The sequence below is a fragment of the Ipomoea nil genome, unplaced genomic scaffold (genome assembly GCF_001879475.1).
Source record: "Ipomoea nil cultivar Tokyo-kokei standard unplaced genomic scaffold, Asagao_1.1 scaffold0813, whole genome shotgun sequence".
Lineage (NCBI taxonomy): Eukaryota > Viridiplantae > Streptophyta > Magnoliopsida > Solanales > Convolvulaceae > Ipomoea > Ipomoea nil.
Genome location: NW_017617241.1, coordinates 1,167,078 through 1,182,479, shown reverse-complemented (window position 1 = coordinate 1,182,479; position 15,402 = coordinate 1,167,078). Strand labels below are relative to the sequence as shown.

Sequence of the window (15,402 nt, the reverse complement as noted above, 5' to 3'; positions counted from 1 at the left end):
TATTGTATTATTATTTTTTGGACATTTTTAGTCATTCTCATAATTTTTTATATTTTAAGTAAGGACATTTTTGTTTGTTTATACATTTTCTTTTGTTATTTTCCCAATTTCGACCGGTTTAATTGGTTGAAAACTTTCCTCTACTTTTTAGTAACCATATTTTTTTAACTGGTTTTTAATAAACTATTAAACCAACTAAATTAGTTGAAACTGAAAAAAAAAAATAACAAAAGAAAAATATGAATATACAAAAATACTCTTACTACAAATAAGAAAAGTCATGAAAATGACTAAAAGTGTCCAAAAAATAATAGTTTGAGATATTAAATGACAAAAACGATAGTCTGACACTAAATTTTAAATTGCCACCAAAGACAAGAGATCTCTGGTAATTTAAACTCTTTATATATATATATATATAAAGCAACCCCATCGAGGATAAAAAACTTACTCCGTATATATTACTTATTAAGAAATTAATGAAAATAAATTATTATATTATATATTTAAAATTTCTTTACAATATCAATCAACACTAAGTATAACTGTGTTATATATTTGGCTGTACCGAATATTATTAATATCAATAATGACAATATTTAATACACTTAAATAACATGCATATGCGTAGTTTTTGACTTGTATATCAGTATTGTACAAATCTATATTTTTATATATTTATTATTATATGACTATAAAACCAAAAAAAAAAATAAAAATTGTGGACTCAATATTATATTTTGAATGGAAATTACTAACACAAGACTTCTTAAAGGCAAGATTTTAGTAATACAAAGCAGAGTTCGGAGATTGCAAGTAAGTCCTCATTCAAAGTCATTTGCTTCTCGTGACAAGTTTGAAAACAGAGCCGGCAGCCGGCAGCCGATGTATGAGCCATCAGCCATCCAAGTCACAAGTGGCGCGAACGCCGGCAAATTATGCTGTGCATCCGTATGCACCAAGCATGGTGCATACGGATGCAAAAACAACGTCGTTTTTATAAAACGCGCGTCTCCCCTTAAAAAAAAAAAATAGGTTCGAAATTATAATTCCATAATCGATGAACTATAATTCCATAATCGATGAACTATAATTCCATAATTGATGAACTATAATTCCATAATCTAATTTATGAACTAAAATTTTCAGAATGAATGAACTAAAATTCCAGAATCTATGAACTAAAATTTCATAATCGATGAACTATAATTCCAGAATCGATGAACTATAGTTCCATAATCGATGAACTATAATTCCATAATCCATGAACTAAAATTTCATAATGAATGAACAAAATAATGTTGTTACTAGGAATCGAACTTGATTTTTTTTTTTTAAAGGAGAGATGCGCGTTTTTAATAAAACGACGTCGTTTTTGCATCTGTATGCACCATGCATGCACAGCATAACTATTCGCGAACGCCAGGCAATCAAGATAACGACAACAACATGGGTCAGCGGGAACTAGTAAGTAGTAAATGCCAGCGGGTCAGCCCAAAATTTCAAGCACTTTTAAGAAAACAAAAAAAAAAGATTAATAATAATAATAATATAACATCATCGTCCATCATCATATTTCATTATCAAGCCAAGCCGGAACGCGCAAAACGGGTCACGTTCTTGTGGGACCCCCGCGATTAGGCCAGCTTGAGCTTCAGTGGTATCGGAAAAATCCGAGAATGCCGAACCACCACTCACCTCTCAAGGAATTGCATTGCCTGTCTTTGTTGAAAACATATATACATATAGTAAAGATAAGAAAGATAGAGAATATGAAAGCAACAATAATTGTAAATAATGGTATGAGGAATTCCATATTCTACATCGGACACTGTTTTTATATTCTGTTATTCAAATATATATTTTGAATAAAACTTAGAGATAAAAGACTTACAATGGAATAAACTAATTTAGATTGTATATAGATTACATAGTTGATCGATACAAATTAAGAAAGTCAATAGTCATCCCTCTTAAAAAAAACAAACTTTTAATTATTGTAATTATGATTTACCAATTTGACTGGAATTGTCATTTACAATTTGTGATATAATGTAATATAGCATACATATATCGTAGCGAACGGTTTTGAATACATGGAGGTGTTGTTGAAAGTTCAAAGTTGGTGTTAGAAAGAGGGCTCTATCCTTTTGGCTTTGGGTGTGAGAGTGAGATAAATAATAAGTTATAATATATAAGATAACAGAGTCATTTTCTTAGTTTGGAAGGGTAGTTATCAATGCTTTTTAAAAAAGTAGATGAAGATATTATGGCATCTCCACTAATTAAAATTTTTGGATATTTTCTTAGTGACAAGTAAGAAAGAAGAAAACGAGAGAAAATGAAAAAGGGAAAAAAAAAGTATCTCACACAAAAAAAAAAAAAAAAAAAAAAAAAGACATATGCATCAACCTATTCGATCTACTTCTTTCACAATTATATCGGTCACACAAAAATATAAAATTTGCATAAGGAACAACTTTGAGAAAACCACACCTTCAAAAAAAAAAAAAAAAACCACGGCCATCTCAATGGTTTCTTTGAAAAAAAAAAAAAAAAAAAAAAACTCATAAAATTAATGTTGAGATTGCTCTTAAGCCTTCAATACAAAGTTATATATAGTTATTTATAAAGATCAGCGTGATAAAGATTTTTATACTGCCAATACATCCGTGTTATAGTTAATGAGAAGGTAACGAAATCTTGCCACACCAAACTTTCAAAACTTATCTACAATATTCTGTTAGAATTTTATCTCGTCACTAGCATGATTTGGATTGCTTGTTTATATGATTGGGCCAAGTTTGGTTCAATGGTGATTGAGTTGAGCTAACTTGGGTAAATATGTGTCATTTAATTTAATTGGATTAAAATGCTTATTTATATGGATGTATTTGCTCCGATATCATAAATATTTAATTTTAATACTACCTTTATGTTATAAGGATTGGATTAACATAATCTGTTGAATGGGCAGTCTAAAGATGATTGGACACATACACAACAATCATCAATACTAATGTATATTCAACGATCAACATCAAATTATTATATTAGGGTATTAATTAGCTGGATATTTGATCATTTATTTACGACATCGGAATTAATAGGCTAACATATTATATTATAAGTTAATATAAACAGAATTATTATTATTATTATTATTATTATTAGTCCGCGTTAAATATAGCCAATTGGAAAGCTGAGATCGCTCTACAAACAGATAAATACAACATCAATTTTTTGGGGTATTTGGCTAAACACGTTGCTTGACTTTATACTTTTGAATGAGTATTTTGTTTTGTTTTGTTTGTTTTGTTTTGTTTTTTTTTTTTTTTTGATGATGAAAATTTATACCTTTTATTGTTATGCTTGTTCATCATACTAAAGCGTAAAAAGTCAATATCGCTCTAACTGAGACCATGCTCCCATTTGAGAGAGAAGAGTCAATACCGTCGAATCACGTCGTGTCACTAGACCACAAGGCTATTGACAGTTATAAATAATTTAATGCACTGCAATTGCAAACACTCATTAGCCATTTTTGAATTAACATTTTAGAACGTTATTTTATGATTATAAATTTGACATGTGCAGAATTTGATCAGTGAATAGTAAACATGACATGTAAAATGGGATAAAGGAAGTATTTGAAAAACATTGTTGGTTGGTTATATATAATCACCAAATTAATTTAGGCATAACCTATATAAGGTTGACATTCCAATTTTCTCTTAATTTATTAGTATTTGGTTGGATGAGGTGTATAACGCATTCAAAAGCGATAACCAATATGTATTATAATTGACTTTTTGATATTTTCTCAATCTAGAATTGGTTTAAGGTAATCCCGACCCGAGTTATGATATGACAAATTAATATGACCTCGATCATGACCACAACCAATGTCCAATGCATATGGAAATATAATGTTGATATTATTAAATAATTATATCATATTATTTAGATCTCAACGTGCATCCAATTTTCTTTGATTCGTAATCAGTGGAGAAAGGGGGAATAAGAATATGTGGAAAGTAAGAGGAAGGAGAATTATTTATTTATTTATTTTGATAGGCGATGTTGAAAATGTAAAATATTATCGCAGACCGGAGACCGGAGTATGTGGGGCAAGAATCTTTATGTTTATACATGCGACATGTGCGGTGGTCCACTTCAAATGTTTGGTCCTGTCGTCCCTCTACACACCTGTGTAGTAGTTAAATGTTGGTTTGTTGAGTGAGAGTAATGTCAGCAACTTATACCATCGACCCGAGTCTAAAATACACAATTTACACATTAAATTATTGTGAATATTTAATATGTAAATTGTGAACATTTAAATTGTGTATTTTTAGATCTGGATCCAGATCCACATAATAATTTGTCATTTCTGGTGGGTTGGGCCGACATGGACAACCAGGCTCATGGGCCGTGCATAGCCACATTTTTTTTTTTTTGGTTTCTTTTTTGTACAAGCTAAGGGGCAAATTATTGTATGGACCATGGTCCACACAATGTTGTTATGGACCATAATAAAAAGTACATTTTTAATATACTGAATGTACTATACAATATAATGTACACTCAGTACAAAAATAATGTACATCCCTTGAATATAATGTACATTATTTTTGTACTAAATATACATTATTTTTGTATTAAATATACATTATTTTACAGTATATAAATTATGGTGCGCACAGTGTGGACCATGGGCCTGCTCGACGTATTTGCCACCTTAGATCAGAGCTTATTATGGTTTTGGGCCTAATATACTAAATCCAGCAAATATAAGTAAAGGTGCAAAGTTCTTGTTGAAGCAAAAAGACATTATTATTTATTATAGGACAACATAATAAGACGTTAAGAAACGCCGAAAGTTGTTTGGCGACGCACGTGAGCACCGTTTCATTGCACAAAAACAAAACAAAAACATGAAAAGCTTTAGACAAAGACAGGTGGACACCACATTAGGTTGACGGATGAGTCTCACAAATCACAATAATAGCGAAGATAATGGAAGGAATGTCATACTAGAATGGGGTTTGAGCGTTAATTAGCATTGGCGGGGAACCTTAAGGCCACATTTGCCGGGGAGCTTCATGGCCTTTTCAGGGCTGAGACCAAACTTGGCGAGTTGAGGCTTGAGTTTGCACATGCATTTTAAGTCAGCGTTGCACAGAACGGTGCAACAGGCCTTGGTGGGATCCTTGGGCGCCGCGCCGCTGATCGCCGGCAGACATTCCGCCAGCTCCGTCACTTTCACCTTGCAGATGACGCTTGTTGCCGTCTGGGCATTTGCCACGCCAATCATCACCGCCACCACCACCACACTCAACACCATAAATAATGACTTATTAGCCATATTATATATGCAAACTAGATCAGATCAGATCGGCCTGTATATATAGTAGTGGTTTATATCTGCAAGACTACAACTGATGATCTGATGCATATTGGCCTGCGATCTTGTAGCTATATATACAGGACCCCGGAGGCCGGGTGGGTAGCACCATTTGGCTCGTGACTTCCCTGTCACGGACTAGCTAAGCTAGTAGCTATATCTGCTAGTACTTTACGGAAGAATAATATATATTCTGTTTTCCACTTTTGAATTGGCTTTTAACTGTAGTGCGAGTATAATCCAAGTCCCGTGAAGATTAATATAAAAGAACAAATTAAACCTGCAACTCACAGGGAAAAGGCCGCATCTTTATACATTAAATAATAATAATCTGCATTATATTGCACAGACAACCAGTAAACAGAAGTTCAGGCCATCAATGAGCCCAATTCATCAACAAGACCATCTCATCTGATCTGATACAATAATTTCATTTCGACCAAACTAACTCTGTTACAATGCAATATCTGTTCATAACTACTTTCTCATATGGGAGAGCAACTTGGTGCCACTAGATCACATGACAGTATTAGCTAGCTAGAATGGCTAGTTGCGTCCAATAAGTATGGTCGGGATCATATCACTGGCAATTTATATCCTACACCACGGTGCGCGTTGCACTATGCGCTCAGATGCAAAACGACGTCGTTTTAATTTTTTTTTTTATTTGAAATTTCCCGCCCCAGTGAATGGCAGTAGTTTTTTCTTTAAAAAAAAAAATCCGCTGTTCAAGAATGTACATAATGTTATACTAGAATACACATAATTGTATATATGAATGTACATAATTATATAACAAAATATACATACTCTTTTTAAAAGATAATACACATAATCTAACATAATACATAATAAACATAAACTTTTAACATAATACACATCAACTATTAACATAATACACACAAATTTTCTGATTCGGATATACATAATTGTATAAAAAGAATGTACATAATTGTATAAAAAATGTACATAACTATATGAACCAATACACATAACTGTATGAACAAATACACATAATTCCAGCAATTTCCTACTGCGCCTCCCAAAACGACGTCGTTTTGGGAGGCGCGCGGCGCACAGTGCTATGTGCGCCGTGGTGTAGGGTATAACGATTGCATATCACTGACATAATATGGAATAATGGCATGTATATATGTATTGATTCTTTACTTACTATTTTAAATTATGGCAATTCATCATACAAGAATATTATAAAAATTCTGAGTGTTTGATGAATGGAGGATGACTTAATTAGCTTGTTAAAGGGGCAAATTAAAGGAACTGTAGTTAGGAAGAAGGGGTCAAAATAAAGGGCGAATTAGGTGGGCAGGCCAATAACATTGTGTTTGGAATTGAAGAATGTCCAGATCGATCGGGGCCATAATCATTGCTTATTACTGGATCTCACATATACTCGGATCACCACAAGGAATAATCACCAAGAATAATAGATACATAATCACCACTCAAAAAGCTGCGTTTTACCTACTGTTTCTCTCCAACGCTGAACATGTTTCTTAGTTGTGATACGTTGTTTCGGTGTGATTAATGATGACCTTCAAACCTCAGCTTTGTTTTGAGCCTGAGAACTAACGCTACTATACCCCCTCAGCCTCCGACGCCTCTTATCGTCCCCGTCTGAGACCCACACACACCGTTCCCAGGTTATATTATTGTGTCGTTACTACGTCGTACTAACTAACATTTGCGGTGTCGCTGAAATTAAAGTAGAAAAAGCTAGCGACAATGGGAGGGTCTGACCATGAAGATGACTCCGATCACGGTGCCAAGGCTTCTTATGCGACTGAGGAGGATGAAGAGTTCGTTCAGATGGGTCCTAAGTGCAGTATCAAGGAACATCTTGAGATGGACAAGGACGATGAAAGCTTAAGGAGGTGGAAAGAACAGCTTCTCGGGAGCGTCGAAATCAATCCAGGTACATTTATATAAGTTGACATCTGATAATGTTATATATGTTAAGGTTAATTGTACTGTGTTGGTTAGAGTTGTTTGTTGTCTGGTTTGGTGGTTTGTATTGTTTCATGCAGAAGCACAAGAACCTGATGTGAAGGTTATGAGCCTCACAATTATCTCTGCTGGAAGGCCTGATATAGTTCTTCAGATTCCTGAGAATGGGCGGAACCCAGAAGGCCTGTGGTTTACCTTAAAAGAAGGCAGCAAATATCGGCTCAGATTCGCCATCAAGGTCAGCAACGAGATTGTTTGCGGCCTCAAGTACATTAACTATGTCTGGAAAACCGGAATCAAAGGTACTAATACTACTTTTTGGCAATTTGAGTTCATGGGAAACTGTTTTTCAATTCGTGTGTTTTAATGTAATATTGTCTCTATCAGTTGACAGCTCTAAAGAGATGCTGGGAACGTTTAGCCCTCAAGTGGAGTCATATATACATGAGATGCCAGAAGAGAATACTCCCTCTGGCATGTTTGCTAGAGGAACATATTCTGCAAGAACTAAGGTTATGATGTTTCTTTAAAACATTCTTATATTGGATCTAAGCAACACGTGGACCATAACTAAAAGTTTAAGCTGATAATTGGATTGCACATTAATAGTTATATGATCTGACTATTATAAAAAAAAAAATCACTAATTCAGTGGTGTATTTAATGATGTTTCAGTTCATAGACGATGACAAAAAGGTCTATTTGGACATCACCTACACCTTTGACATTCAGAAGGAGTGGGCAGAAACATCATAGGACGGAGAAGAAACAGATCAGATGGTGATTTTGATCACTGTTATCAAGTTAGGAACATGGAGTCCCTATCTCGCTGCTCCTTTTTACTACATCCCCTAGTACTTATTCTCTGTTAATTAGGTTTTTTCTTAATTTTTACAAAACTCTCTTTATTCTTTCACTGAAGGGCTATCTTCTGCCTTCACACCTTATAAAAACATGCATTGAATTCATTATTTTTTTTTTTGGAATTTTTATGATCAGTGTTTGTTGTTATGTATTTTTAATATATATAATATAATTTCATTTTACTTTCTTCTGCTTAATGTTAATGTTGAATACACCGTACCCTAACTTTTCTTTCATTTTATCATTATTTTTTAAATATAAATGATTGATGGATTGAGAGCTTTGTAGTTTTGTTGTGATTTCAATAAATAGTGGGAGAGGGATAAAATTGGGCCGTGGGCCCGTGGCTCTTCCTAAGGGGGTGGCGCTTGGTCGGTTGGCGGTGGTCAGAGAAGATCATATACAATTTTATTTTATTTGTTTTTTAAGTAATTATATTGATATTGATGAATACTAATTAAGCAACAATGACATTACCCCATGACATGCGTACCTTGTACCGTATAACCTAATCAATTGTATCATAATCATAGAGAACGGTACAACGTACGATGGCCGGCCACACAATTAATCGATATTTTATTTTTCAGTATGGTTACAATTTTCACTATATATATATATATATATATATATATATATATATATATATATATATATATATATATACATATACATATACATATAATATACATATAAATATAATATACATATATGCAGAGATACTTTTTCGTACAAATATTCTAAGCCGATGCACCTTAAATTTTAAATATACGCATCTTAAGCTAAATTAACATAAATATAATTTTTGTATTAAAAAAAAAATCTTATAAAGAATTTGATTGTGTTTTGTGACTGTAACAAAAAAAAAAGTGTGTCCTCAATTAAAGAACAAACTGTAAAAGTAGGAAAGAAAACAATGCACCTTAAGAAATAAAATCACATACCATAACAAAAGAAAATCATGGACCTAAAGCTTTAGACAAATGCAATTAAATTTCAACAATTGACGGACTTTAAGCACACAGCACAACAAAATTTAAATTTGACTTAGATGAAAAAAATTATATTGCCACCGCGTTTTTACTCTCATCTCACCCCACATTCGTACATAAGCACACCATCCACATTTGAACCGTAATATATATATATATATATATATATATATATATATATATATATATATATATATGCTTAGGCTATGGTGCGAAAAAGGTCCCGTATGCGAATGAACAACAACAAAAAAATAGCACTTCTAATCTACACGACACAAAACTGTATCTTGAATAGTATAAAAATGTGCTTTGAAAGGCTCACAAATGTGCACTCCAAGACAAAACAATATGCGCTTCAAAGGTACAACAATGTGCTTTGCAAGGTTCAACAATATGCACTTCAGAGACACAACAAACAATGTGCTAAGGAAGGCACAACAATATACTCTAAAAGGCTCAACAATATTCGTTGTGCTATGAAGGGTACGATATTATGCTCTGAATGGGTACAATATTATGTTATGCAATAAGGGAAAAATGCAACCCAACAGGATAACTTAAGTGGTAAATGAGTTCTCTTTTGTGGGAGAAAATTCTGTACCCGAATGTGGACCGTTAAACGAACAGAAAAAGAACCGGGCCACATTGTGGTTTACACAAAAAAAAGGGAAAAAATTATTATTTACACAAATTATCATACTACACAACGTTTTTAAAACATATCTAATTCTAAACACTTAATTTAAAAAGAATCAAAAAATGAGTTTAAATCATATTTTTCACCTAGACAACATTCTATATTCACTTCATAATATACTTGGCTTAAAATCACTCTTATGATAACAACGTATGAAAATATAATTCCAAAAAAAATTTAGCGGAACATAATTTTGGTACTAAAATAGTTCTGTATGAGTTTAATTCAAATTCTGTATGAGTCTAAAATAAATTGCCGCCTTTATGCAATAATTTTGCGAGTGGGAAAAACGAGAAAACGAGATGTGGATGATGGGCCGCCCGTATAGGGCTAGTGTAGAAATGACGGGAAGTTAATGCTGAGGTGTGAAGTTTACGGATGAGCTGTCCAAAAAGGAGAGCGCGCGTGAGGGCATCAACCAGCGCGTGGGGGAAAAACCACCTTATCGAAGTGGGCCTCCAGCACAGTCCATCCCCCTAACTGTCCAGCTTCTCCGCCTCATAGTCTTTGCGTGTCCACAGCCCAAGACTCGTCTCTTCTCCCCTATGTTTTTGCTCTGTGTTCAAGCAATTAAGCGATACTCGATCCATTCATTTCTCTTTCTCCCTGTCTCTCTCCTTGACAAAACAGTCAAAACGTTGAATAAACTCAGCACCCACCTTGATTTTCCTCAAGGTACGTGCTGGTAAGTGGTAACTACGTGTTAATCACATGTTGCTAAAAAAAAATGGTTTCTATTGGATTGCTTGTTGATGTGGTTTTGTTAATTGTTATTGCCCTGCGATTATTTTTTTCTGTTCTGAAACGTTTGCGATTTGGACAATTGGATTGCTGTGCTTGTTTGCATGGTTTGTTTAACGGTGCTCTGGATGATGAACTGTGTTTCAGGATTGGGCTTTGATTGAGTGAGTTTGATTTCGTGTTCCCCGAGATTCGGGGACTGAGGAGATGTCGAGTTTTCAGGGTGTTCTCGTGTCTGATCAATGGCTTCAGAGCCAGTTCACGCAAGTCGAGCTTCGCAGTCTCAAATCCAAAGTAAACCTCTCTGCTATTTCATCATTTCTGTAGTTATGTTTTTGTTTGTCGGATTGTTGAATTGGATTCTCTGTTTTTAGTTCATTTTTGTGAAGAATCAGAATGGCAAAGTTACAATTGGCGATTTGCCGCCTTTAATGGCGAAACTGAAGGCTTTTAGTGAAATGTTCAATGAGGAGGAGATTAGGAACATTTTGGGAGAATCTGGTTCTGATATCAATGATGAGGTTGATTTTGAGGGCTTTCTCAGGGTGAGTGAGTATTTAATACTTTTCATATAATTAATATCTGGTCACCTTTGAATGCCTGTCATGACATGTTCTTAATTGTTTGGTTGTGAATTGATTTTTGAATTGGGATTCTTGAGCTTTTAATGTAATTAAAAGAAGCTAGTAAGAATAATTTCTGCTTCTTTGTTCCAAATGTTAGTAATTGTATATGGATTTTCTGCTTTTGGTGTGTAGACATACTTGAACTTGCAAAACCGAACTGCATCCAAATCAGGTAGTTCGAGAAGCCCTTCCTCATTCCTCAAGGCCACTACAACCACCCTACTTCACACAATCAGTGAATCAGAGAAGGCATCATATGTTGCTCATATCAACAGCTATCTCAGAGATGATCCATTCTTAAAGGAGTTCCTTCCAATAGATCCAGCTTCCAATGCGTTGTTTGATCTGGCAAAAGATGGAGTTCTTCTATGGTATTGAACATGGAAGGCTTGATAATACTCAAGATTGCTTGCCAATCAATATAGAGCTGATTTTATTTAAGTTTTTTTCTTTGATTTTCTACAGTAAGCTGATCAATGTTGCTGTACCTGGTACAATAGATGAAAGAGCCATCAATGTTAAGCGAGTACTCAACCCATGGGAAAGAAATGAGAACCATACCCTTTGCCTCAACTCTGCAAAGGCTATTGGATGCACAGTGGTCAATATAGGCAATCAGGACCTGATTGAAGGAAGAGTGAGTTATATTGTTGACTTATGAGCTTATATTTGTTTCCATATGTCTCTGCATTCTTAGTTCCTTAATGTCATCCAACTTTTTGCAGCCTCATCTGGTTCTTGGATTGATTTCTCAAATCATAAAGGTCAGTATTTAGATTTCACTCCACTTTTTGTGTTTCTATCTTGGCTTGCTAGACAGAAAATCAGCAGATTTATACTTTTAGTTTAATGCAATAAGATTGGATTGATTTGCTTATGATTAACATTTTTTGTCCTATATTTTTAGATCCAACTGTTGGCAGATCTCAACCTCAGGAAAACCCCTCAGCTTGTAGAACTCGTGGAGGACAACAATGTACAAGAATATTCATGTTTTTGGTTTTATTTCTTTCTCACTTATTTGTTTGTCTTCAAGTTCTGAACTTCTGGTGTGATTGTTTTTAACCTTTGCAGGATGTTGAGGAGCTTTTGGGATTAGCCCCAGAAAAGGTTTTACTGAAATGGATGAATTTTCATCTCAAAAAAGGAGGCTATAAAAAGACTGTATCAAATTTTTCGTCAGATTTGAAGGTAAAATCCTTGCATTTAGGAGCACTAAGCTACTCAATGGAAGTAGTTCCTTCTTAGTCTAGCTAGTAATAGAACCATGTAGAGACTTAGTCTAACTTTGTCATTTTGTATGTGATATCCGTGCAAAATAGGAAGCCACAGGGATTTTAAATTGATGAATTTATCATCGGGAAATGATGAAATTTGGATTGCCCTTCTCAGTTTCCTGGACAGTATGTAGTCAAAACCAAAATGTGGGTTTGTACTTCAGGATTATTCTGGGAAAATGAGGGGATTGTGTTTTTGTGGCCATGTTTAAATGCCTCAGTTTCTTGTGATTTTCTGTCTTGAATTTCACTAGGTTGTGATCCCAAATTCATAATGGTTGCAAATAGCTTTGCTTTGCAATTACAGTTTGTTCTTGTGCTGCAGGATGGAGAGGCATATGCTTACCTTCTTAATGTACTTGCGCCTGAACATTGCAGTCCAGCAACGTTGGATTCCAAAGATCCCACTGAAAGGGCAAACATGGTCCTTGATCATGCAGAAAAAATGGACTGCAAAAGATACTTAAGTCCAAAGGACATTGTTGAAGGCTCAGCCAATTTGAATCTTGCCTTTGTTGCACAGATCTTCCACCAAAGGTGCGAAGCTAATAATGTCTCTAATCATTTTTTATTATTTTTTTTCTAATCATTTTTAGTTGCTTATTATACTATGAGAAGGAAAACATGTATTTAGAAAAAGATTTTCCTTACAGGAATGGCCTGTCTACTGACAACAAGAAGATCTCCTTCGCAGAGATGATGACAGATGACGAACAAATATCGCGAGAAGAAAGATGTTTCCGACTATGGATCAATAGTCTTGGCATCTCCTCTTATGTCAATAACTTATTTGAGGATGTCAGAAATGGGTGAGCAGTAGTGAGCTGTATGCGCAAGTTTGGAGACACTATAAACATAAGATAGATACTTCAAAATATTTTCTACATGTTTCTGTTACATATAATGATTTTATCAGATGTTGTAGACTTGTAGTGTATCTTGACTATAATCAACCTTCAGAATATCCTTACGGCTTGTATTCCCTTTTCTTTTAGATGGGTACTTTTGGAGGTGCTGGACAAGGTTCATCCCGGATCCGTTAATTGGAAGCATGCAACAAAACCTCCTATTAAGATGCCATTTAGGAAAGTAGAGAATTGCAACCAAGTTGTCAGGATTGGGAAGCAGTTAAAACTCTCTTTGGTGAATGTGGGTGGAAATGACTTTGTTCAGGGGAACAAAAAACTTACTCTTGGTAATTAGTCCAATTAATTTAGTCTTATTTAATTTATTATATTGCTCCCTCTTCCTCCTCCTTGGCCATGGTGGTTAGTATTTCTTTGTCTGAAGCACCATAAAATGCTCACTTTTTTTTTTTTTTTGGGTACTCAGCATTCTTGTGGCAGTTAATGAGGTTTAACATGCTCCAACTCTTGAAGAACTTGAGATCCCGCTTTCAAGGCAAGGAGATTAGTGATGTTGATATCCTGAATTGGGCAAACAAAAAAGTGAAAAGCACAGGAAGAACATCTCGAATGGAGAGCTTCAAGGTCAAATCTTAGGAAATGCCTTTTTTTTTTTTTGAAGCATCATTATCTTTTATAATATGATGACATCATGGTGATGTTCCTTTTTGGATGGTTGTTTAGGACAAGAGCCTTTCAAGTGGGTTATTTTTCCTCGAGCTTCTCAGTGCAGTGGAGCCACGGGTTGTTAACTGGAACCTTGTTTCTAAGGGTGAAAGCGGTATGAATTCCATTCCCATGAAGCCACTAGCTTTATTTTTGTTCAAAATGATAATGGAATGCGAAAGATGACTAGTCTTTTTTATGGCAGATGATGAAAAGAAATTAAATGCTACATATATCATTAGTGTTGCCCGGAAACTTGGATGTTCAATATTTTTGCTGCCCGAGGATATCATGGAGGTGAGAACATTATCACTCTAAGTTGTGTATCCTCTATCCTCTATAAACTAAGCCTATGAGTATTGGCTGTTTGATGACAGGTCAACCAAAAGATGATCTTAACTCTCACTGCCAGCATTATGTACTGGAGCCTTCAGCAACCGGTGAATGATTCAGAGTCGTCTCCTTCGCCTGCTACTTCCGAGGCATCCCCAGCTCCTTCGACAAATGGCTCATCATCTCCTCCTGCTGGTCCCGCTACCCCTGATGCATCCCCAGCTCCTTCGACAAATGGCTTGTCATCTCCCGCTGTAGCACTTTCCCCCGATTCATCCCCAGCACCATCTGTCAACGGGGAAGATGACAGCTCACTCGTTGGAGTGTCGAATCTGACCATCAACGATGCTGCCTCTGATTCTACAGTCTCGTCTTCACTGGTTGAAAGCGAGGGCAATGTGTCACAGAAGGCTACGTCTTCACAGGTTGAATACGAAGACACGGAGTCGCAGGAGGTCTCATCGAAACCAGTCGAGCACGAGGAGACAGAAGCAGAGGAGGAGGTTTCCTCATCCCAAGTTGAGAAACAAGATCCCCGGTCACAGAGTGATACATAGCTGAAGGTCATTTCCATTTTAAGCTGGAGGAGGGATGATGAATAAGAAAAGCGCAGAGACAGATATAAACATAAACAAAAATATAGGAAAATCATCTAAAAAATTATATAAATAGTCTCCCTTAGCATATTCATACACAAATTCTACAGTGTCACCTTGTTAGTTCTCAAATATATACACTGAGTTTTGCTTCTAAGTTATTGTATTTTTTGTTGTAAAGTAGACTTTCATCATTTTGATGCATTCTTTGGATTGTCTCCATAATGACTACACACTAGTATCATACTCCCTTGTTTAGAGCATCTCCAATAGTTTTTTTTTTTAAGTGTCAATTAGGAGATAGATAGGGTGCCTAAGGTTCGGTTTGCA

At 35.1% G+C, this 15,402-nt stretch overlaps 3 protein-coding genes across 4 annotated transcripts; 2 read left to right on the top strand and 1 right to left on the bottom strand.

The window, feature by feature from the left end:
* Positions 1 to 5,059: 5,059 nt before the first annotated feature.
* LOC109178041 (putative lipid-transfer protein DIR1) lies at positions 5,060 to 5,368 on the bottom strand. The gene has a single exon (XM_019327537.1). The coding sequence runs from the start codon at positions 5,366 to 5,368 to the stop codon at positions 5,060 to 5,062; it is 309 nt and encodes a 102-aa protein (XP_019183082.1).
* Positions 5,369 to 6,890: 1,522 nt separating this feature from the next.
* Positions 6,891 to 8,384, top strand: LOC109178159 (rho GDP-dissociation inhibitor 1-like). Its single transcript, XM_019327723.1, has 4 exons — positions 6,891 to 7,343; positions 7,456 to 7,677; positions 7,763 to 7,887; positions 8,051 to 8,384. Exons 1-4 carry the CDS (start codon positions 7,154 to 7,156, stop codon positions 8,129 to 8,131), a joined length of 618 nt encoding a protein of 205 aa, XP_019183268.1. The 5' UTR covers positions 6,891 to 7,153; the 3' UTR covers positions 8,132 to 8,384.
* A 2,048-nt stretch (positions 8,385 to 10,432) lies between these two features.
* On the top strand, positions 10,433 to 15,321 carry LOC109178156 (fimbrin-1-like). Of its 2 annotated transcripts, none has more exons than XM_019327719.1 (15): positions 10,433 to 10,603; positions 10,817 to 10,963; positions 11,044 to 11,214; positions 11,428 to 11,666; positions 11,761 to 11,932; positions 12,021 to 12,059; positions 12,203 to 12,271; positions 12,370 to 12,486; positions 12,898 to 13,109; positions 13,226 to 13,381; positions 13,568 to 13,767; positions 13,905 to 14,062; positions 14,162 to 14,258; positions 14,349 to 14,440; positions 14,521 to 15,321. In XM_019327719.1, the coding sequence occupies exons 2-15, from the start codon at positions 10,877 to 10,879 to the stop codon at positions 15,031 to 15,033; spliced, it is 2,322 nt and encodes a 773-aa protein (XP_019183264.1). In that variant the 5' UTR covers positions 10,433 to 10,603; positions 10,817 to 10,876; the 3' UTR covers positions 15,034 to 15,321. The 2 variants fall into 2 exon arrangements, with proteins under 2 accessions (XP_019183264.1, XP_019183265.1); XM_019327720.1 differs by having other exon boundaries at positions 10,433 to 10,613.
* Positions 15,322 to 15,402: the final 81 nt, after the last annotated feature.